The sequence below is a fragment of the Protomyctophum bolini genome (genome assembly GCF_963924005.1).
Source record: "Protomyctophum bolini genome assembly, chromosome: 16".
In the NCBI taxonomy this organism is placed as follows: Eukaryota; Metazoa; Chordata; class Actinopteri; order Myctophiformes; family Myctophidae; genus Protomyctophum; species Protomyctophum bolini.
In genome coordinates this window covers 25,112,319-25,135,432 of record NC_137877.1, presented here as the reverse complement: position 1 = coordinate 25,135,432, position 23,114 = coordinate 25,112,319, and the positions used below count along the sequence as shown (strand labels likewise).

The 23,114-nt window shown below is 41.3% G+C and overlaps 2 protein-coding genes across 3 annotated transcripts in view; both read left to right on the top strand.

Moving 5' to 3' along the window:
• Positions 1-2,266: 2,266 nt before the first annotated feature.
• On the top strand, positions 2,267-15,709 carry LOC308330883 (uncharacterized protein; the record flags this gene model as incomplete). Its single annotated transcript, XM_080785957.1, has 12 exons — positions 2,267-2,377; positions 2,852-3,012; positions 3,663-3,876; positions 4,190-4,290; positions 4,773-4,897; positions 9,755-9,879; positions 10,300-10,460; positions 11,205-11,421; positions 12,008-12,111; positions 12,486-12,623; positions 13,151-13,202; positions 15,644-15,709. 12 exons carry the CDS (start codon positions 2,267-2,269, stop codon positions 15,707-15,709), a joined length of 1,575 nt encoding a protein of 524 aa, XP_080642083.1.
• The window catches only part of LOC308330709 (receptor activity-modifying protein 1), a gene marked incomplete at its 3' end in the record, with an annotated part of 46,827 nt that continues 39,399 nt past the window's right edge, over positions 15,687-23,114 (top strand). For both annotated transcript variants that reach the window (XM_080785685.1, XM_080785684.1), the window contains exon 1: positions 15,687-16,201. In XM_080785685.1, coding sequence (XP_080641811.1) covers positions 16,144-16,201 — 58 coding nt within the window. In that variant the 5' untranslated portion in view covers positions 15,687-16,143. The remainder of the gene's footprint in view (positions 16,202-23,114) is intronic.

The window sequence follows — 23,114 nt, the reverse complement described above, 5'->3', positions numbered from 1 at the left end:
TCTTCTGGTCTGTCGTAAACATCTTGGTATCCTGTTTAATGAGTAGCTCAGGGACGTGATATTGAACTCTCAAGAGTTAAAGAAACACTGAGGATTTTATTGTGAGAGGTTAGTTGCGTTTTGAATAATGATTCCGTAAGTGGTCAACAGGTCATTATTTCTATTATCTATAGACCAATTAAAAACCCTTTACCACCCCAGAGGAACGAAGCAACCACAACCAGGGCATGAATAAAAAACAAACACTTTGATCTATGTAAAGGAGGGGGAAAAAGAGAGACTGGGATAAACAAGAATGTTAACTCAACACAAATTTTAAATCTAATGTGGACCTGTGACGTTGAAAGGTGTCACCAACTCTAAACTTCAAAGTGGTTTGAATGGTCAATTTCATGAGGGCCTACAGTGCTTCATACTTTTCATTCCAAGGAAAAGCTAATCCAAAAATGTAAATATTATCCCCTCATGCTAGTTGAAACACATTTGAATTGTCCTTGTCCATACTGTACCACACTGGTACAACTCCATGCATGCACATTCTCCAAAACAACTGAAGTTAGGGTCAAAAAAGGCAGATGAACTCCTTACAACTCATTTAGCCATCTACAGTAAGTTTTCTGAAACCAAACAGTCACATGGATTTAGAATATTTATGCCGTCATTAAGCACAGTGTCACTACACTTTTGGCTGTAGTGAAGGTTTGCATTAAATAATGCTATTTTCAAGTCATTGTTTGACGTTTGGCAAACATTGAGCTCACGCTGCTCATGTTGAATGCAACTGAAGCAGAAGCCTCTCTTTCCAGTCACATCATCTTCATAAAATGAAGGTCTGAGAATGTGCTGTGCTGTGCAGTTAATATTCAACTTCTCAGGCAACAGTGCAACTATACTAACTATAACATACTAGTGAGTGACAAAAGCAGTGGAAACTATACGAATGATATGGAATTTAAAAAATCACACCAGTGTGAACTGGTTCTCTCTCTCTCTCATTAGCAGGCAACAGTGCAGCACTCTCTCTCTCAGTTTCTGGCACAACAGCGCCCCTACTGGTACTAATAGTCATAGCTACTGATGCTCACAGTCACATAGGTGCATGGGTGGGTTAACGTCACATAGATAGGCGGACACGGACATTGCTGTTCCTTGGAGTGGTTGCACCACTCAAAAATATTGATGATCAACAGTTGCTAATGTTGCTCTGGAGAGGGAAATCTGGGGGTCTCTGCTGGAACCCCCCCCCCCCCCCCCCCACGACTCTACTCCAGGATAAGCGCTTAAAGATGGAACACAGCTTATTAATTATCTTATGTGTGTACTGTATACTTTAACAGAATGCCTCCCTTGCAGTAAAGGAATGTCAGTCATTTAAAGGGTTAAGTGAGAGGTCCATATACAGTAGGCACATCAACACGTACGGTAAGTTCCCTTTTGTTTCTTTCCACAACAATGACCTCTTCCACTGTTTTCTGTGCTGCTTTTCCTTGTGGATAAACCATGCCAATTTGCCATTAGACAAAAAGGGTGTCATTACACTAGTGCTCAATTCAAAGCACCAAGTCAAACTAATAGCATTAGGCACTGTAGCATATTTAATATTGAAACTTGCTTAAATGTCATATATACAGTATGTACAGTATTTCTTCTCAGAAAGAGAATGTTAATCCACATTAACTGCATTGGCTCCAAGGCCATGAATATTAAATGTTTGTATTATTTTAAAATTATGGTTGGATTCACACAGGTGTAGCCTATAGGTCAGATTTGTATTGTAGCACTTTTTACAGGCCTTATCTTTACAATGGTGTTTATAAACAGAGATAAAAATAAATAAATTGTAGAATAAACGTGTGTTTCTATTTAGAATCTATAATAAATGCTGTTTTAGGATTATATATTTATATTTAACTGTTCCTGAGAATGCAACCTAACATGCTTGGTTTCCTTATCTATTCCAGGAAATGATTAACAGATCATACCGTATACTATGAGTATACTACTGGAGAATATTGACTACCCAGTGACCTGCATCACGTAGCAGCGTAGACATAACTGGATCTTGCCTAACCCTGACCCAAACCCTACAAGGAGAAGGCACTTCAGATCACACACAGTGGCAGAAGAGGGACAACAGCATGTAGTGCAAGAGAAGTTACATTATAGACGTTTAGAGAAAATATATAAAAAAAGAAACAGGACTAGACAAAATCATCAAGGAAGGAAGGAACGGACAGAACAGAACAGAACGGAGCAAAACAGTAACATGACCTATCGTCTGTTTGAGGGAAAGCAACATGCTTTGCTTTACCAGAAGTTTCGCTTTGTGCCCCCTGATGAGGTCAAGGACATTATCCTACAATACCTGGAAAAGAAGGTATAGTACGGTAGTATGTCATAAACAAAGGGACTATAGACAAATCCACAGAGAGGTGCCCTGTAGGCCAGCTGTATGCAATCAATGCTGCGGTGCACAGTTTGAAATCTACAAGCTCACAAGGCACCACGATTGCCATGCATTGTGTATTTGTAGGTCTGCTGTATTCACTATTTGTCATATGATAAGTAGCCTATAGACAAATCCGTGCATAGGCTGCAAACATAGCTGCAGTGTCACCTTGACGCAGCCGATTCGTCACTCTATATATAGAGGTTAAGTGGAACATGTTCGAAAAACACAACATTGCGCGCGCGCGCGTGTGTGTGTGTGTGTGTGTGTGTGTGTGTGTGTGTGTGTACAAAACATTGTTTTATACTGTATGTGCAGCTATATGAAAAGTATTATTCTGCACAAAAATAAAAAGGCAAATACTTCATCACAATGATATTCATATTTTCAACTCCACTTAAGAAAGGACAGCCCCATGTGTTAGCGGTGGACCTGGGCTGTGGAACCGGTCAGAATTCTCGCCTGCTGGCGCCGTTCTTTCAGGAAATAGTGGGTCTGGACATCAGCAAATGCCAACTGGATGAGGCCAGGGCTGTGCCCGGGTATCCCAATATTACATACAGGTATAGGACTGTGTCAGTGTCAGACTGTGTACACGTACAGTATGTGTGTATTTGCCATATAGATCATTCATAATGTGCTTATAGCGAAATGCTTACAGTAAGTGCACCAGGTTTCTGTTATCTCATGCCATGCTTCAGCAAACAGACGGCTGTCGGGTGGAAACTGTTCCTTAGCCTGGTGGTGCTTCTCTTGATACTGCGTGCGGTAGGCCCCTTTTCCCTTTCCGCGGGCGTTGTGAAGGGGTGAACACTTTGTGAATTGGGTGGTGTTTGTCCTTTATGATGCGTTGGGCTTCGGCTACACATCGTTGTCGATGATTCTGCCTATTACTGTCATCTGCGTACTTTATGAGGTCATGTGTGGCTGTGCAGTCATACGTGTATAGGGAGTATCTCTGGGGTGCTCCAGTGTTGAGGGTCAGGGGATCAGACAGGCTTGACGGGAAGTCTTGTATCCATTTGTGCATGATTGGGTGTAGCTCTAGATCTCTGAGCTTGTTTTGCTGGAACTGTTACATGAATTAATCCAACTTTATTTGTTTAATTCTGGGGTCTGGGGTTTTGTATGAAGCTCATGACATAAAATCTGAATCTTTATGTCTCTGTGTAGATCCTGGATATAAGTTTGACTCTTTTGCCTCCATCTGCAGGGAGGGGACAGCCGAGGTACTACCATTTCCTGACAGTTCTGTAGATTTGCTGACAGCGGCCTCAGCGGCCCACTGGTTTGGCCAGAAGCAGTTCCTGGCTGAAGCCAGTCGGGTTCTAAAGCCTCGAGGCTGCATGGCCTTGCTTGGCTTCAGCACTGATATGAGGCTCCACTATGGGGAGTGTGGAGACAAACTCACTAACATCTACTGTGATGTGGGTTCAATTTAGAATCAAACTCATACTATAATTAAACTATAATGCACTCTAATAGCTCTATTAGCTCCATTAGCTTAAAGTACAGCATTGGGGAAATGAGTACATTAGTGAGTACAACAAATTAATGCATGTTAATGTATTATTATTAATTTAAGTTACACTAGTGCTACAATTGATATCATTCTTATTCTTCTTCTTCTTCTTATTATTATTATTATTATTATTATTATTATTATTATTATTATTAATAATAATAAATAACTTGTGATTAATTAATTAAACATATTGGCTCTATTTTCTACCTGTTTAGGTGAGGGAGTCTTTGGCACCATACACTAACAGACAGGTAACTGTTAATGACAATAAACTGGAAGAGATGTTCAGTGCAATTCCATTCCCTGACAAAGAGAGGTAAGTACCACACTACCAATTACCACAAAAATACAAAGAGAGGTAAATACCACACTACCAATTATCACACAAATACAAAGAGAGGTAACTACCAATTACCACACAAATACAAAGAGAGGTAACTGCCACACTACCAAAACAAATATAAAGAGAGGTAACCACATTAAATGTGTGTTCACACCGACGTGATTATTTTGAGCGATTCAGTAAATAAGTCATCGTAAAGAAGGAAGCAACGTCAAGGAATATTCATGAGCCTTTTCACCTAGAACAACCTGTGCGAATCATGTGATCCAACATTCAACTCAAACGAGATACATTATTATGAAACCGTCATTAGATCAGAAAACCACTATACTGGTCTATCATTGTACATTCTACTTTACCATAGATACATAATACAAGAACGTACGGTACCTGCTGTAGACATCTCTATGGTGTGCGTGCACGCTCGCGTGTGTGTACGTGTGCGTCCCCCTCAGGGTCGAGTCCATCCAGGTGAGCTGTTCCATCTCTGTGAGAGCCCTGGTGGGTTTTATAGAGTCCTGGTCCCTGTTCCAAACCTACAGGAGGCAAGACAAGCAGGCAGCTGATGACCTCTCTCACAGTATTCTAGACAGGTCAAACACACACTCACACGTGCACATACACTGTAGTGGTATACAGATGAAATATTACATAACATCCAGGGCGCAGCGCAGCTCCGACCATGCGTGCTGGATCTTAGGCTAAAACGCTTATTTTGACGTAATTGTTTTCACCTCTACCACTGGTCTGGATTTCTCCTTTAACCACATGAATCCTACATACTTAATTAACCATACTAGGTCTGCTCCTTTTCCTCCCTCTACACAAAATTTGCAGAAAATAGCTGATATACAAGCTCACAACATGTCGCATTGTGAGCTTGTAGATTGGATATTTTCGCCGAATATTCTGTTCCCCACAATAGGAATGCTAGGCTTCATATGGTTTATGTAACTCAGAGAACATCCACATGTAATGAAATGTAACCATAAAGATTACATTTGCACACTCTCAGAGTTACAAATCGATAAATTAATACATACTATATACCAAATACAAATAAATACCAAATAGTATTTTTCTAATTGGAAATAATAATTACTTTTTTCCAGGTTGCTGAGGGAGATGGGAGTAACATGTCCAGACACTGAAATCAAGCTGTTCATGGAGTACTTCTGCATTCTGGCATCAAAACCACAATGATAAACACTGACATACTGTAGATTGGGTGCTTGTTCACATGTTTCTGTATGTAGCTGTATGTAACTGTTGTCACCCTATTCCTGTTCACGTGTAACTTTTCTCTTATTTTCACAGTGTTTTCTTTCTGTCTGTAATTTCACACACTACAAAGAAAAAACTCAATCAATCAACTGACAAAAGATATTTGAATAGACCTGCAGAACAATCCCTATAGTTTATATTCTTAAATGAGAATCATAATAATCTGGATGGCTGTATGGAGCCGAGCAGCACTGCCTCTGGAGGGACTCCGACTGCCTTCATAAAGGCCGCATGAATCAGATTTTTGAGTGGTGCAACCACTCCTATAGACAGCTATGCGTTTCCCTGGCGCGCGCACAGGCACACGCTGTCATCTATTCAGTCCCTCAGTTGATCTAGCTTTTCAAAACCTACAATCAGAATTTCACAGAATTCAACAGGCCCTTACTAATCTTAAACATCTATTAAATCCTGGAAAAACAAAATTCAAGGTATTTTCTAGAAAACCAAATGCCACCCAAAACATTTTTAACATAACAAATAGAGAGGGGACTCCTATTGAAAGAGTCTCAAACTATAAATATCTGGGCATATGGATAGACGACAAACATTTAAAACCCACATTTCACAACTCATCACTAAACTGAAACAAGCATTCCTCTATCAAAACAAAGCTTGCTTTAATTCAAACAATAGGAAGCAATTGATTTATAGCACAATTTTATCAGTTATCGACTATGGCGATATTATCTACATGCATGCAATCCGTCGTCACTAAAACCAATCGACACAATCTACCACTCTGCCCTTCGGTTTTTAACTGGAGATGGGTTCCTCACCCATCACTGTAGGCTGTATGAAAAGGATGGTTGGCCTTCATTGGCTAAGAGATGAGAACAACACTGCACTGTTTTTATCTACGAAGCCTTACTTTAAAATGCCTACATATCTTAGCAGCCTATTACATTCCAAACCTCCAAAACTGGCCAACATCATACCCGCTCCCAATACCTTATGTTAGTTCCCATTGTAAATTCCGAATTGGGTAAAACAGCCTTTCATTACTATGCACCTCACATGTGGAACTGTCTACAATCAATCTTAAAACTGAATAACTTGATTTCACTTGAACATTTTAAAAGACTTGTAAGGATCCATTAGTTTGAGATCTAGCTGTACTTGTTCACTCTGAATTGTTTCTTATCCTGTAATGTATTTGTGTAGATATTGTGTGTTATGTGTACTGTAATCAGGGCGTTATTGGAAAAGAGAGCTTGCTCTCAACTGACTTCCCTGAATAAATAAAGGTTAAAGAAAGAAAGAAAGAAAGAAGAACCAACCACTCTAATGTAAGTCAAACAAACTGCACACCAGCAAATCTGCATGCACTCCTGCCCACAGCCCAGTAATAAGACAACGTGGGAAATTGATTTGTCTGACTACTTGGCTTGTGTTAATAATAATAATATCTCAAACTTATATAGCACTTTTCTGACTACCCAAAGACACTTTACATAGGGGCAGAGGAATAGCAACAAAATGTTAGGCATTGTGTTAGCTATACAATGCCTTATGGTGGCTCTTATTAAAATGTCTGCTATTCAGTTCACCCTGGTTAATTTGGGATTTGTTTATAAACATTTTGGTATTTGTTTATAAACATTTGTGATTTGTTTATAAACATTTGTGATTTGTTTATAAACATTTGTGATTTGTTTATAAACATTTTGGGATTTGTTTATAAACATTTGGGATTTGTTTACAAACATTTGGGATTTGTTTATAAACATTTGGGATTTGTAAGTCTCATGGGGGGGGTAGGACCACTACCAGTTGACCTGCAGTAAGTCTCATGGTCGGGGGGGTAGGACCAAGTCTCATGGGTTTTGGGATTTGTTTATAAACATTTTGGTATTTGTTTATAAACATTTGGGATTTGTTTATAAAAATTTGTGATTTGTTTATAAACATTTTGGGATTTGTTTATAAACATTTGGGATTTGTTTACAAACATTCGGGATTTGTTTATAAACATTTGGGATTTGTAAGTCTCATGGGGGGGGTAGGACCACTACTACTGGCCACATGAGGCCCCCACCTAGCTTCTTAATTTTGATCTCAAAGTGCACCAGATTGAAGCATTTTCATGGCAAATTTACAATTTTTATCCGGCGTGGCAAAGCAGGAGGGGGGGGGCTCTGTATAATATGTTGCCTAGGGCCTCAAAAGGCCTAGAACCGGCACTGCCCCGTAGAGATGTTATGAGCTACTTTCTGTCCAAAATATTCCAAGAGTGACAATATCGAGCCGCCATTTAGATTTTTGCAACGTGCCGTGAAACAAGACGTGAGGGGGAGTGCTTAATAGCGTCCCTCCCTCCCTAGGGCGTCGCCCGTCGGCCTCTTCTTTGGGTGTCTTACGTGCGCAGGTGAGATTCTATTAAACAAGCGCTCCCCCTCACGTCTTGTTTTACGGCACGTTGCAAAAATCAAAATGGCGGCTCGATATTGTCACTCTTGGAATATTTTGGACAGAAAGTAGCTCATAACATCTCTACGGGGGATTTTTATGAAAAACAAGCTCAGCAGATTGAAAGAGGATAATTCAAGCTTGGACTGCAGCTGCAATGTTGGTGAGTTTAACGTCATTTAAGACCAGCAGATCACAAACCAAAAAACATGAATAGGAAGTGGATGGAGGGTATTGCAACTCTAGATTCAGCCCATTGTAAAAAAAAATCTAGAGTTGCAAATTGCGGCTAACGCTACCAAAGGTATTTATGTCCGCGTTCCATCATTTCCATTCGAAAACACATCACCGCACAGGGACCCTACGGGTCAGCCCGGTTCGGTTCGGATTGGGCTGACCCAGGGGGTTCCGAGAGGGGCTAGCTGCAGAGGTGAATCAAATTGGTGAAATCACACTAGAACACTAGACCTTTTAGGGGCAGCGGTGGCAAGATGGTTTTACAAACAAACAAACAAACAACAGATAGAAATGTGGTCAAACCAGCTGCAGCTCCGCACTCTACTTATCACCTAGCTCTGGTCCATAGCTAATGCGTTGTGCATTAGAGCTATGGAACAGAGCTACTTATCACCATAAGTCTAAATCCAGTAGGCCAAACCATGCTCACTTGCAGTAGCCTGCAGCCAGCTGATTTGTGCCATGATACTCAAACTACAAACGTTATCAAGAAAAAGGAACAGCGGTCAAACCTAGGCCGCTCACTCCACATGTGACTGTAAGGTTGCATGCAGTGACTTACTTGGTTCACAATTGCCATACTTTCTCAACTGCATCTGTACAATCCCATATCCAGTTTGCATGCACAATCCCTGAAGAGACAATACCCCTCTCTCAAACACATTCATGAATGGTACACCACTTTTAAGTTGGCATTCAAACAAACCGGTGTTGTGAGGACCCACAGATTGGCAATCTCCTGCCTGCCTGTTCAGAAAGGCCTTAAATATCTGTGTACTTATGACTCACATTTATCTCTGCTTCCCTCTAGGGGCTGACAGTAACAAAGCTTGTTAAAACATCATTGCTCTTGCATGGGCAAAAGACAGACTAGGCCTATACATTTACAGAGGTTTGCATAGTTTCCTATGTTGTTTTATGTTATAGTAGGCTACTGTAGTACACACACGTACAAGTGATTCTTTCCAATTTCAGAACACAGAATCAGAGTGAGCTTTCCATTCATTAACCGCACAATAGGCCACTCTGCTGGCCCTTTCACATAACCTCCCCCTCCAGGCTGATCTCTCATTAACAGGCACACTGTGCCCCACTGCCCCTGTTTTGGGGGGGATCTAGTGGAGAGAGAGAGAGAGAGAGAGAGAGAGAGAGAGAGAGGCTCAAAGAGAGTGCAAATCCCTTTCACAGTAATCCTCTTCACAGTGTTTCATGGAATGCCACAGAATCAGCGGAAAGGAGGAGAGTGTTTTACAATACAAAAATAAGGTGTTTACATCTAAACATTATGTGTAGTCTAATAGTGTAAGGACCAGACTAGAGTCTATAGGAAAGCTTATTGTTAATCTGTAATAAAATCAAGTTGACCTTATTTTAGTTTAATTTCACTGAACTCGTTTTAGGGGGGAAAAGCTATAGAACTGTGCTTGGTTCCAAATCTGCCGAGGCTGAGTCACAAATTGAGCAGACCGACACAGCGAAGTCACTGACCACCAAGTTGCAACACCAGTGGCATCAACCTCCATGGCTCATCGTCTGTTTGAAGGCAAGGGCCATGCTGCTTCCTACTGGAAGTACAGGATCTGTCCATCAGATCAGCTCATTCAACAGGTGCTGGACTTCCTGGATAGACAGGTAAGGGACGTCAAGTGAGGCAAAATACTAAAATCCATTAAGTTTTATCACCTTCAAATTCAGCACAAATGACTAGGCATAAAGTTAAATGGATTATTATAAATCAAATAAAAGTCTAAATAACAAACCGTATGAATGTTTTAGAAGCTTTATTACTACTCAATGTGTTACTTGTGTAATCGTGTTACCCACAACATTGATCATAATATAATATGTATTTTTATTTAATATCCCATGCATGACCCCATTTCATTGTGCCCCCACTGCACCTACATGTTGCTGTTTCAACTTATTACTGTACCATTCAAAGGGTTTGTTTGTGGGAAATTATCCATAATGTCCCACAAGTTATTCAGTCATTAAGTTACAATGGTAGTTAATTTAATTGCTTGTGGGTTGATTTTATCTGTGCTTTCTCAGAAAGGTCGAACTTTTGATCTGGCTGTGGATGTGGGCTGTGGTTCAGGGCAGGGCACCACACTTCTTGCCAATCACTTTGCAGCTGTGCTGGGGACCGACGTGAGTCCTGCCCAAATAGAAGTGGCTTTGGAGCACACCAGCGCCCCAAACATCACATATAAGTAAGCATGCATAAGGGTTACTGTATATAATGGCCAGGTAGTTATTGTACACGCACCTCGGCAGCGGGTGCAGGGCCAATAAGGCAATACCAGTTATACCAAGTCACTTCCTGTAGCTGTAGCCTACTTTTATAGCTGTTCCTGTTCCTTACTTCCTGGAACTATTGCTAACATGCTTTTTCCCAACAGCTTCCCCTATGAGCAAACCTTGTCAACAGAAAATGAATGACAACTACACAAAACAAAACTTTTTTATCAAACTATAGCCTACACTTACATTTAGGGGTTAAATATTCAAACATAGTTTAAAGGGTAAGACCACTTTTATAGAGGTTTGGGTTGTATCGTTACCTTGCCATGATGTAACTCCAAATGTGGACAAGAAATAAAATTGATAATTAACAATTACAATGAGCCTCTTCTGTTCTGGTATGAAGTTGAGCATGATGTAACTCCAAATGTGGAGAAGAAATAAAAAATAATTGCTCCAGTGATTAGAAATTGATAATTAACATTTACAATTACAATGAACATGCTATCCTTAGACAATGAACTGCACAGAATGAGTTAATACTGTGTGCGTGCGTTGTGTGAGTGTGTGCGTGCATGTGTGCGTGCGTGCTGCATGCGTGCGTGCGTGCGTGCGAGTGTGCGGGCATGTGTGAGTGTGCGGGCACAAACGTGTGTGCAGATCTGTGGTTATTTTCTTAAAGGTTTGCCCCATACTCTGCTCTGACCTTTCAGACAGTGTGTAGCTGAGGACCTGCCATTGGGTGACAGCACTGTGGATCTAGTAACAGCCATGTCAGCCTTCCACTGGTTTGACAGGCCACGTTTCCTTCAAGAGGCCCATCGGGTCCTGAAGCCTGGCGGCTGTGTAGCTTTGCTCAACTACACCATGGATATGGAGCTGAGTTACCCAGAGTGCTGCTCAACCAAACTCAACCAAGTCTGCAAAAAGGTATAATACAATATAAATGTATGTGAATAGCACTTTTCAAAGACAAGTTTAGAAGGTGCTTCACAGATGTAAAAACTACAAATATCCTACGCAAGACAGTCAAGAAATAAGAATTCGTAGAAGAGACAATGAAACAAAACAAAATAGAAAAGAGGAAAAACTCTACTTAAAGGCCATTAGGCCATTTATAAAAAAAGAAATCATGTTTTCAAAAGAGGACACTAAGGTAGCTTGTGGGATTTTTTGTTTATTCCAATGTGGAGTTCAAATGACCAACTGCCTTCTGCAAGAAGCTTTGCCCACCAGGGGACCGAGAGCAACAGATTGTCTGCAGATCTAAGAATACAGGGAGGGGTGTAAGGGGTGTGAAGTTCAGGAATGTAAGGGGCAAGGGTCATTCAGTGATTTAAAAGCAAACAATACAAATTTTAAATAAATTCAGAGCGCACAACTACATTTACATAGTACTAACAAATTAAACAATTATGCCTGTTAAAGTATATACTCATTAAATGCTCAACTACAGAGGTGTAAAACCAACCTTGCTAGAGCTAAACTAACTGTTTCTTTATGTTGTTTTCCTCAGTTTTATGATGCCCTGAGACCATACCGCAGTCCCCACCTTGGTCCTAGCTCTATTGAGCTCTATCGAGAGGCATATGACTCCCTCCCTTACCCTGAGAAGGAGTGGTTAGTGAAAACATGGTCTTAATCTTTTTCACACACATTCACATACTGTAAATTCATTCTTTATAACGGTGTTCTTTTGTCTTGTCCTTTCAAACATTGCTCTCCAGGACTTTTTGTTTTAAAAGGGTGAGGTTCTAGTTTTTTCATCACGAGCATTCTTGCAAACAGTAAAATATTAAAAAAAAAAAATTATTGATACACGAACAATGGCTTGACAGACATGACTGTCCACATCTGTGAGTTCCCAGTTTTGTGTGTGTGTGTGTGTGTGTGTGTGTGTGTGTGTGTGTTATAATTATGTTAAATTATAATTGTGATATGCGTATGCGTGCATGCATGTGCCCGTGCCCGTGTGTGTGTTTACTGTTTTTCAGGCAGGAGTGTACATGGGTGAAGAGGTCCATGCCGCTGTTGAGCTATATACGGATGCTAGAATCTTTCTCTAGCTACCAGGCTCTGCAGAGAAAAGACCCACAGGAGGCCTGCAAGCTGTCCATGGACATCACTCAGAGGTTATACTGTACTGTATATATAGATTTTCAAACAATTTCATGCCAAGGACCCTCAAATGTATGTATTTGGCCACAGACCCCCCTCTGAATAAGATTGTGTATAGGGACCCTTAAAATAGGGCTTAAGCTGAGAATTTTTCAGGCTATTAGATGTTTAAAATCTGTCTAAATTAAACCGGGTTATAACCGGTCCAAAAGTGAAGGTTTTTAGTGGTCTAGGTCTAAAATATAAACAGTCTTATAGGCGCTTAAAAACAGCTAAAATATAGACGGTCTATAATATATAGGCTAGATGCTTAAAAAACACCCAACGTCTAAGCTAAAAAACATTCACTTCATTCATTTCTCTGTGTGAAAATAATTAATTGATTATTAATAATTAATAATAATATTTTGACAAATATATCTCCTGGACTCACAGCATGCCTCATATTATTTTCTACAAATGTTTTCATAAAGACCCTCTTAACCAAGATCTTGTAAAGGAAACAAGTAAAGGACTCATGGTCACGTCTGTCTTTCCGCAGGTTATTGTCAGTCATGGGGGTGACATCTTCAGACACAGAGGTGGTGGTGGGAGTGAGATATTTCTATCTTCTAGCCTGCAAGCCAAAGGAGTAACGGGTTCCGCAAACTCTCTGACATAGTTTAATACATTTAGATTTTTTTGTGTCTGGGCCCTATTTGTAACATGACTCCGCCAGATTGCGGTATAGTATTGGCTCAGGGATGGTAAAAATTCCGCAATTTCCGCAATTTCCGCAATTTCCAATTTCCGCAATTTTCCCGCAACACTCCGCAATTCCTCCGAAATACTCCGCAATTTTTCAAAAAACATGGGCTATAACCCATTGTTTTTTTTTAAACACTCTGCTAATGTTTGCACATTTGCTGATGTTTCCCATCCTCCGCAATTTGCAAATTTTTCCCATCCTTTCCGGTAAATACAACACATTGAGTAGGGCACTGCAGGGAGTTGAACCCCGTTCCGGTAAACCAGAAATCCGACACCAGTGCCTTAGTTTTTGTGTTGTTCATTTACAGGCCCATGGTCCAAAATGATGAGAAACGAGAATAACTTTTTTTAACTGAGAGTCAGACCTGCATGGTTTGGCGTTGTTCTCACCACTAGGGGGCAGTCTTTAATAATATATCAGAAGCATTCTGCAAGTATATCCTCTACCTCGCTGCCATATAATTTAATTTAATCGGGTCTTACATTACAACTCCAGCTTGGCTCTACAATATTTGCACTGTACATTTGATACTAATGATAACTATGATGTATAAGCAGGTATAGTAGGCCTACTTGTTCTTACACTTCAGTCTTATTATTAGTTGCTTAACTCTGTTTTATAATTACATTTTGTTAATTATTTGGGATGCATTTTAATACCAATTAAATCTATTCTGTGCCACAACTGATTTAGTAGCCTACTACATTATTCAGAAATAATCAAGTGATAAAAAAGTTTACAAAAAGGTGTGTGTTTTGGCACCTATACAAGGTTATCAGCAGTTTATAATAAGGCATTAGATATGGGTTGCAATAAGCTTCTGAACATTTATTCCATTGCTAGTTTTCTTTTTCTATTATGTTATGTTACTATTATGTCAATCTTAGACTGAGACTAAAATACTTTTTTTTAATTATAGTTGACTAAGAATAGATTAAGACAACAATTTCAGAAGACTAAATAAGACTAAGACTAAATGGTGTGTTATTCTTTTCTGGCAAAAATAACATTGCATATAACATAACATTTGATATTTAGTCCACTAAGACTAGACTAAGACAAATAGGCCTACTATTACAGAAGACTAAATAGGACTATGACTAAATGGTGTGTTATTCAAAAGACTAAGCTAGACTACATCGAAATCTGCTGACCAAATTAACACTATGGCTACAGACAGTGTCATTTTTATATGGAACAAAAGAGGCTGTAGATCAGCATTTACACACTAGAGAGCGCTATCTGACAGCTCTGATCCAGCCTATATTTTTTTCCATTAACGCCAATTTCCAATACGCGCCACTTTTTGTCTAAATTATGTTTTAAATGTTCTGCATTATGTCATGAAACCAAATCACTTGTATTATGAACACTTAATGTTCATAATGTTCAGCTTGGATGATCCCTGTTGTTTAGTAGGCTATCATGTTGGCATTGAGATGGTGAGATGAGCTCATTTCAGGAGAGGTACTAACTAAGGATTTTGCTATATCCACATTAAGCAACTTGTATTGCATCATTAAATAACACTTGCCAAATTCAAACATGGGTGATATTAATGAAACCCACACAGCTGCCTGGGTAATGGCAGACTGCTGGACGAGTGCTGGCGCTTTGGCATGGAATGTCAGAACAGGTCAGCTCCATATATGGAGATCTAAGGGTGGCAGCGGGGGCAGTGTCTTCAGTGTACAGGGTTTGATGAGGGCCCAGCTAGGTCTGGGCCTTAATTTCCGGTCCTGTAGAGAACTTTCGCCGGCTGCCAGGCACGGCTGCACTAATAACTTTGGGACGGGCCCGTCTAGAGTTTGAATGGACAGGTATCAGTCAAAAGGGAGACATCGAAGAGGAAGGACGGATAGGGAAGGATCAACATATAGAATGCCAGAACAGGTTAGCTTTGAGGTTCATGGCCGGCTCCATAGCAGAGTGATGATCCAGTCTTCTCCATTTATGGTTATCCAGGGTTTGATGAAGTTGCAGTCAGTGTCATGATCTTCATATATGGAGATGGCCATATAGCGTGTCATGATGAGGCGTGATGGACTGACGACCATATATGGTGGTGTGACGTGTCACGAGGCGTGTAATGGACTGACAACCATATATGGAAGCGTGTGATGTCACGAGGCGTAATGGACTGACCAATAATGATTTAATAATAATAAGGGTAGCCTAATAATACAGCCTCCTCCTTTATGCACCCTCTATCTCCTCCCAGAACTATAAGTGAAGGCTATAATGCTCCATGTGGCACAGCTCACACCCACCCACACCCACTAGAGTCTACTGTCGTCCCTCCAGGCTCTGGTCCCTCCCAGCCAGCCAGGTCCCAACGGGCTCGTGTAGCGTTCACGACCGATCCACTGATCAGCTGTCCCGCATGGTGTGCAGTGGAGTTTGGAACTTGAAGGGAGAAAAGCTGTCCTGCTGGGAGCCGCAAAGTTCGTTTAATTACCGGGGCTATTCGGAATCAGCAAGAGTTTGATTTTCGTTGACAAGAGCGGACTATAAAAGCGACGATCGAACCTTCTTCTTGTGCCAACGTCTTCCCCGCGCAATTTGCGCATGATAGTGACACTGACGACAATAAATTGACCATGCAGTTGTATCCTCATAGTCATACACGGATGTTTTGTTATAGTTCGTGACATGTTGGCACACCGTTTGTCACTAATGAGCCTGCCATGTGAGAATACAGCAGCCTAAACTACTTCTGCTCCTGTCATTTGGCTTCTTTTGTTGAAACTTCAGTCATCAATGGATAATTAGTCCATGAGAGGATGGAAGCACAGAGCGACGCAGCAGTTCACAGACATGTTCTCCTCTGGACACTTATAGGTGAGTTCAAAATTAGCCTACCAGCATGAAGCCGGCTGCATACAATACACATGCGGTATAGGTAGCCTATGGGTTGGTTTTGTATTGGAATCGTGTTGGAATTCAAGTTGGTTCTTGAATGGAGCCATGTTGTTTGTTTGTTTATTTTGCTTGTAGATCTGGTCCTTTTTAATATCATGGACCCCCAAACTAATAAGTGTTTGGGCTCGGATCCCCACCGTTTTTTAGGGGGCCAGCAGGTTTAATGTTTGTCTTTAGTCCAATGTTTGTTTTGTAAACGCCATTGACAATGAATGGCATATTGTCTCTTTATTGTTAATGGCGTTTAATGTTTGTGTTTGCACCGTTTGTTTTGCAGGCCATTACATCACCTAATCAACGTGAGTTAGAGTTAGACTTTAATATATTAGCGCCCCTCACTTCACACGTGTGATTTTTTAAAATTTAGTTTTCTTTTTTTTTAATACCATGGACCCCAATTCAAGATTTGCTGTCCCTTACTGTAACCATTGTAACTTCTACTGGAGGGGCCTTATAATAATATTATTAGCACATATTTTACATTTAATATATTTTTTAAATATAGGGGTGCAGACAAAAGAGTGTAGTAGACAATCTAGACATTAAAATGTCAGACATATTTTAAAGTGAAATGCCCATTTAATGTTTAGTAGCCTACTGTACTGTATATAAGCTCTCTAGTGCACGACACGTCTCATAGGCTACAAGTAGCCTACTTTATTAGTCAGAAATAACAGTACAGTCAAACACTCTAAAAAGTGGCATGAATAACAGAATAGGTCTTAAAACGGTGTGCTAAGGATTTTAAAAACCTAGCCAAATAACTACAAGGTACTATTCACAGTTAAGGAAGTTGACTTTCAATGATTAGAATTGCCTTTTTGTATTTATCAGTAGGCTACTTTAATGCTGCATAGTACAATACAGTGTTCATCTAAAGAGACTTCTTTATTTCGTGTGTCATCATCAGATGTGCAGCTCAGCAGCATACAGCCATGCCCTCATCTCAGGTCCCACTCCGAGGGTGGTTTCAGAGAGTGTACAAATGGAACTAAATCTGTTCCATGCTATGGCATGCTAACACTTTATTTAAGGGAATTATCTCCCCAAGGATAGTGGATAGGATTAGACTACTATCAAATTGAATTATCGTGTATTGGGCTATAGTGAACTAGAGTCTAGCGTATATAGACTAATTATTGGCATAGTTTGGGGCGTGAATAGATTGGAATGCCGTCCAGACAGAATGTTAAAGTGGTACATGTAGGAACAGAGTTTAACCTCTGTGCAGTGTGCCCCATGTGCCAGTCATTCAATTTGCTTCATTATTTATTACCAACCATTAATACAAAAGGCATGAACTGATTAGACGTTGTGTTGTATTCATTTCATGGATCATGACTGTAGTCAGGACTTTCTTTCCAGCTAGCACTCATGCAAGAACTCTGAAATTGACTCCTTAAAACACCTACTGTAACAAACTCACCTTGAAGTATGTACATGTTTTGTAGTTGGTTAGAAGTACGTTAAACACTTAAGAGCCGTCGTCCCTGTTTTTAACTGTTTAGACGAACATTTGTTAGTAAGTATTTGGAAAATAGCAGATCTACAAAGCTTTCAAGTTGCAACGCATCACTGTGCAAGTTTGTAGATTGTATTCGCTATTCATTGTTGCGACCGAAGGTCGCAGTTAACTATGGAATCATGCATTTCGGCCAGCAACTCTACATCTGACCTCAAACATCAAACCCATAGATCTCCATATATGGAGCTGACCTGTTCTGACATTCCATATGTTGATCCTTCCCCATCCATCCTTACTGTTCAATGTCTCCCTTTTGACTGATACCTGTCCATTCAAACTGTAGACAGGCCTGCCCCAAAGGTATTGGTGCAGCCGTGTCCGGCAGCCGGCGAAAACTAGAGTTCTAATTAAGATCTTACCCCTCATGCCAAAGCACCAGTGCTTGCCCAGCAGTCTGCTGTCACCCAGGCGGATATGTTGATCTGACCCTCATTCCAAAGCACCAGCGCTCGCCCAGCAGTCTGCTGTCACCCAGGCGGATATGTTGATCTGACCCTCATGCCAAAGCACCAGCGCTCGCCCAGCAGTCTGCTGTCACCCAGGCGGATATGTTGATCTGACCCTCATGCCAAAGCACCAGCGCTCGCCCAGCAGTCTGCTGTCACCCAGGCGGATATGTTGATCTGACCCTCATTCCAAAGCACCAGTGCTTGCCCAGCAGTCTGCTGTCACCCAGGCGGATATGTTGATCTGACCCTCATTCCAAAGCACCAGCGCTCGCCCAGCAGTCTGCTGTCACCCAGGCGGATGCATGCGACGTGCACACGACCTCGCCCTTTAGGACGCCCTCAGGTGTCTTACTGCATATATTATTAAGTACAGTGGTTAAGATTGGTAATCAGAAAGTCACCAGGTCACCTCCTGGTCCACCCACATCAAAGTTAACCCCCAAGCGCTCATTATTGCCATCTGAGCTTACCCTCCCCATCACACTGTTACCCTCCCCATCACAGGTTATGCCATATGATGCATTCTGACAGCTGATTTTGGCAGTCTTTTAAAGATGTAACCATCTTCTCTGGCCTTTCTTCATTGTTTCCTGTTACAAAGACTCCATGTGGGTGTTACAGAAAAAGAAAATGACTCATCAACAGCAGGTAATCCTGCATCAGAATTTTAAAAACTTTCACATGAAACCACATTTTCTTTTCTTTTTTGTCACTGTATCATATTCATTTGAGCCGGTAACCAGTTGTGAGCGAACATTTAGTTGGATTAGAAGAGTCTTGACAACTGTGTCATGATGTTAATGTTCTCTTCCATGATTTGGAGACAATGGCGAAACTGCCTCTACAGGCTGTGAGCATATATATATATATATATATATATATATATATATATATATATATATATACACACACACACACACACACATACTGTGTACTTCAATTGTCTTGTATTGTATTGTATTATGAATGCTGCAGTGCGGGTCCTTGCATCCAAGACAAATTTCTCCTTCGGGAGACAAAATAAAGAAACCTTGACCGTGACTTGTAGCTGCTCCAAATCAATTCAACGCTTTTTTGCATAGTTTCATCTGCCCGTCTGAACGCACCATTAGTGTAGCGCCCTGGGAGCAGTACAGGCCATTGATGATGTCATTGGTAGGCAGAAACAGAGACCTGAGACACAGAATGAGTAGACAGAAATTGTGTCATCTTATAATAAGCATAACTTACTTACTTACTTAATCCTCTTTGTGCTGGATAGCACATAAGGTCTTCACCAACGAACGCCAATGCTGTCTGTCTTCTGCCCATTGTTGCAATTGGCCCCATGGGGTCCACCCCAACTCTTTCATTTCTTTCTCCACTGATCTTCTCCAGGTCTTTTTGGGCCTGCCTCTTTTTCTTTTCCCAGGTGGTGTCCATCTCATGGCTACCCTTGGGATGGACGTGATCATTGATAGTGGGGTCAGGCTGGCCTGTTCTCCTGTACAGGTCTTCAATGGAGACAGTGGGGTCAGGCCTGTTCTCCTGTACAGGTCTTCAATGTAGACAGTGGGATCAGGCCTGTTCTCCTGTACAGGTCTTCAATGGAGACAGTGGGGTCAGGCCTGTTCTCTTGTACCGGTCTTCAATGTAGACAGTGGGGTCAGGCCTGTTCTCCTGTACAGGTCTTCAATGTAGACAGTGGGGTCAGGCCTGTTCTCCTGTACAGGTCTTCAATGGAGACAGTGGGGTCAGGCCTGTTCTCTTGTACCGGTCTTAAATGTAGACAGTGGGGTCAGGCCTGTTCTCCTGTACCGGTCTTCAATGGAGACAGTGGGGTCAGGCCTGTTCTCCTGTACCAGTCCTCAATGGAGATAGTGGGGTCAGGCCTGTTCTCCTGTACCGGTCTTCAATGGAGACAGTGGGGTCAGGCCTGTTCTCCTGTACAGGTCTTCAATGTAGACAGTGGGGTCAGGCCTGTTCTCCTGTACCGGTCTTCAATGGAGACAGTGGGGTCAGGCCTGTTCTCCTGTACCAGTCTTCAATGGAGATAGTGGGGTCAGGCCTGTTCTCCTGTACAGGTCTTCAATGGAGACAGTGGGGTCAGGCCTGTTCTCCTGTACAGGTCTTCAATGGAGACAGTGGGATCAGGCCTGTTCTCCTGTACAGGTCTTTGTTGGACACTGTATTCTCCGAAGGCATCTCCTTTGGAATACATCCAGCTTGTGACAGATGGCCTGTGTCACTTTCCACGACAGGAGAAACCCCAGGATGTTGCTCTTAAATATAGTCAGTTTGGTCTTTATACTGATCTTACCTGATCTCCAAAAATCTCCCAGTGCCTTTCTACATCTGCCCCTGAATCCCCATCTATTGTTAGCTTGCTTCCAAGGTAGATGAAATCCTGGACTTCCTCCACATTCTTATTAATTATGATGAGGGGCTGGTTGGTTTTGTGGTTTAACTTAATACGTTTTGTCGTATCTGCGTTGATGGTGAGACCAATCTGTTTGCCATATATCACTAGGAGCCAGTCTATGCAAAGTGATAAAAATTAGCTGGATAGCTGTTTGACTCCTGTTGTGATGCTGAATTCCTCTGTGAGGTTGGGTCCACAGATGACTTTAGAACCAGTCTCTATAAAGTGTCTTAATTACAGAGATGATCTTGTCCGGGATTCCATAATGCCTTAGAATTCTCCATAGTGCGGGTCGGTTAATGCTATCGAATGTTTGACAAAGTCAATGAAGTTGGCATCGATGGTTGTGCTCCATTCATTGCTCTGTTCCAATATATGTGTCATGAACAACTGAATTTATGTGATTGGTTAGCCAATTTGCTTGTCTACATGGTATTTAATGGTAAATATACGTCATATTTGGCAGACATTGACCTAATTTTTCTCCTTTCATTGTCAATGGCAAATATGAGACGTGTGTGCACAAAAGCTTTATATAGGGGGGCTAGTGCCCCTCAAAAAGTGGAATGAAATATTTATATTACTAGTTACAGTTCTTCTGACCAAGCAATTGGTTGAAATAGGCTATCCAGCCATGCTGGAATGAGCATGACAGCACCTATAGCCGTTAATAGAAAGATTCATGTGTTAATAGCTGAATAGCATAGGATCTACGCAACTGTAATTTGACATCAGTTATTATGGTGGTACTTGGAGAGCCGGATATTTTCTGAAGTGGTACTTCGTATTTTAAGCATATATAGCTTGCTGCTTAGCAGAAATGGATATTAAAACATTTAATGGAAAGATATTCTAAAATACATTTTCATGAACCGAAATGCCAGGCTTTCTTGCTCAGATTTCGGGAGATGTAGTTCCAGACTCTACACACAGTATATAGCATTCAGAGATTGTGGAATAGTTCTCTGGCTACGCGAGACTATATGTTCAGGAATCTCTTAAATACAGTACTAACCCTAACCACTGCTGTAGGGTTTGTTCAGTAACAGTCTCCATGTCTCTATCTCAGCTCTTTAATAAACAGAAAATACTATATTCTTAAGCCAGTAAAACCAAACAAACCAGTAAACAAACAGAAGAGTGCCCCCTGTATGTGGAAGGGCGGAACACTAATTTTTGAAGAGCCACACAATATTTGCTTCTATACGCAGTGCCATATTTAACGGTGTTAATTCCGGTGATTAAAACTATGAGGAAAAATGTCAGCTGACTACTTTTTTTCCCTAACAAAAATTGTATTAAAAAAACTAAGCTGTGATGCCTAGAACTATCACTAAATATATCGACAAAAAGACTAAAATGTTAGGGAGACACTACTGTAGGTATAGACAAGTCTATGGACTTTCAGATTTTTGTTTACACTTTAAACAAACATAGATGTGGCAGCCAAGTCTATGTTTAGAGCACTTTAAACAAACCGAGTAGGATGTATGTTATTGTTAACCCATTTAGACCTGAGGCCAATTCTGAAAACGCTTTCTAAAACCTAACCTAAGGTTTTCTGTACACACCTACACACAAAGCTGTGCGACCCTCAAAAATGAAAAATAAAAAATTACGTTGCTATGAGACACAGAGGTAGCTCCCGGCATGAAGGGTAAAACAACGTATAGGTTACACCAGGTCTAAGTGAGTCTTCACTTTCTTCTGAAACAAAATCAACGCTATCTCCCCGAGGCTACTTTCTCTGTCGTGTAACGTCAGATGAGTAGCCATGTCCTCATCTCTGGACCTATTGGTGGAAGATAATTTATCCCATAGGTGGAAGAGACTTCATCTCTGGTCTTTTTGGTGCTATAGCTGGAAGAGACTTGCTTCTGAGGGGGGTAGCCTCGGTCCCAGATTTTCTCATCTGCGAAGAGAAAACCCTGGTCACAACCTAAGACAGAGAAAAGCCTGGTCACAACACAACCCAAGACAGAGAGAAATGCCTGGTCACAACCTATAGGCACAGAGAAAAGCCTGGTCACAACCTAAGACAGAGAGTGTCGGGCGGAACATCCGTCAGATATATTTCCCCCGATACGATATTTCCTGGAGCGGTACTTCCGCTAAAATCCTGCTACTTCCGGAAAGTTCCAGCAATGCACTCTAAAGCATAGGTCTTGCCCAGCATGTTCTGAGGGTGGACTCCCAGAGACTACTTCTGCAGCATCATCTCTGGGTTTTCGGTGAACATGGGCAGGCCCGCGGGGGCGTTTCTAAGGTAGCTCAGCAGCAGTATGGATAAACCGATCTGCAGGAGTATTACCAGGCCCACCACCAGCGACCACCACGCCACCACGCGCATGTTTGCAGCGAACAGGGCGCGGATCATTTGCTTTGCCTTTCCTTTGATTTCCTTCATGCACTCCTCCACCGCCTTATCCACCTTCTCATCGTAAACATCGCGCGTTT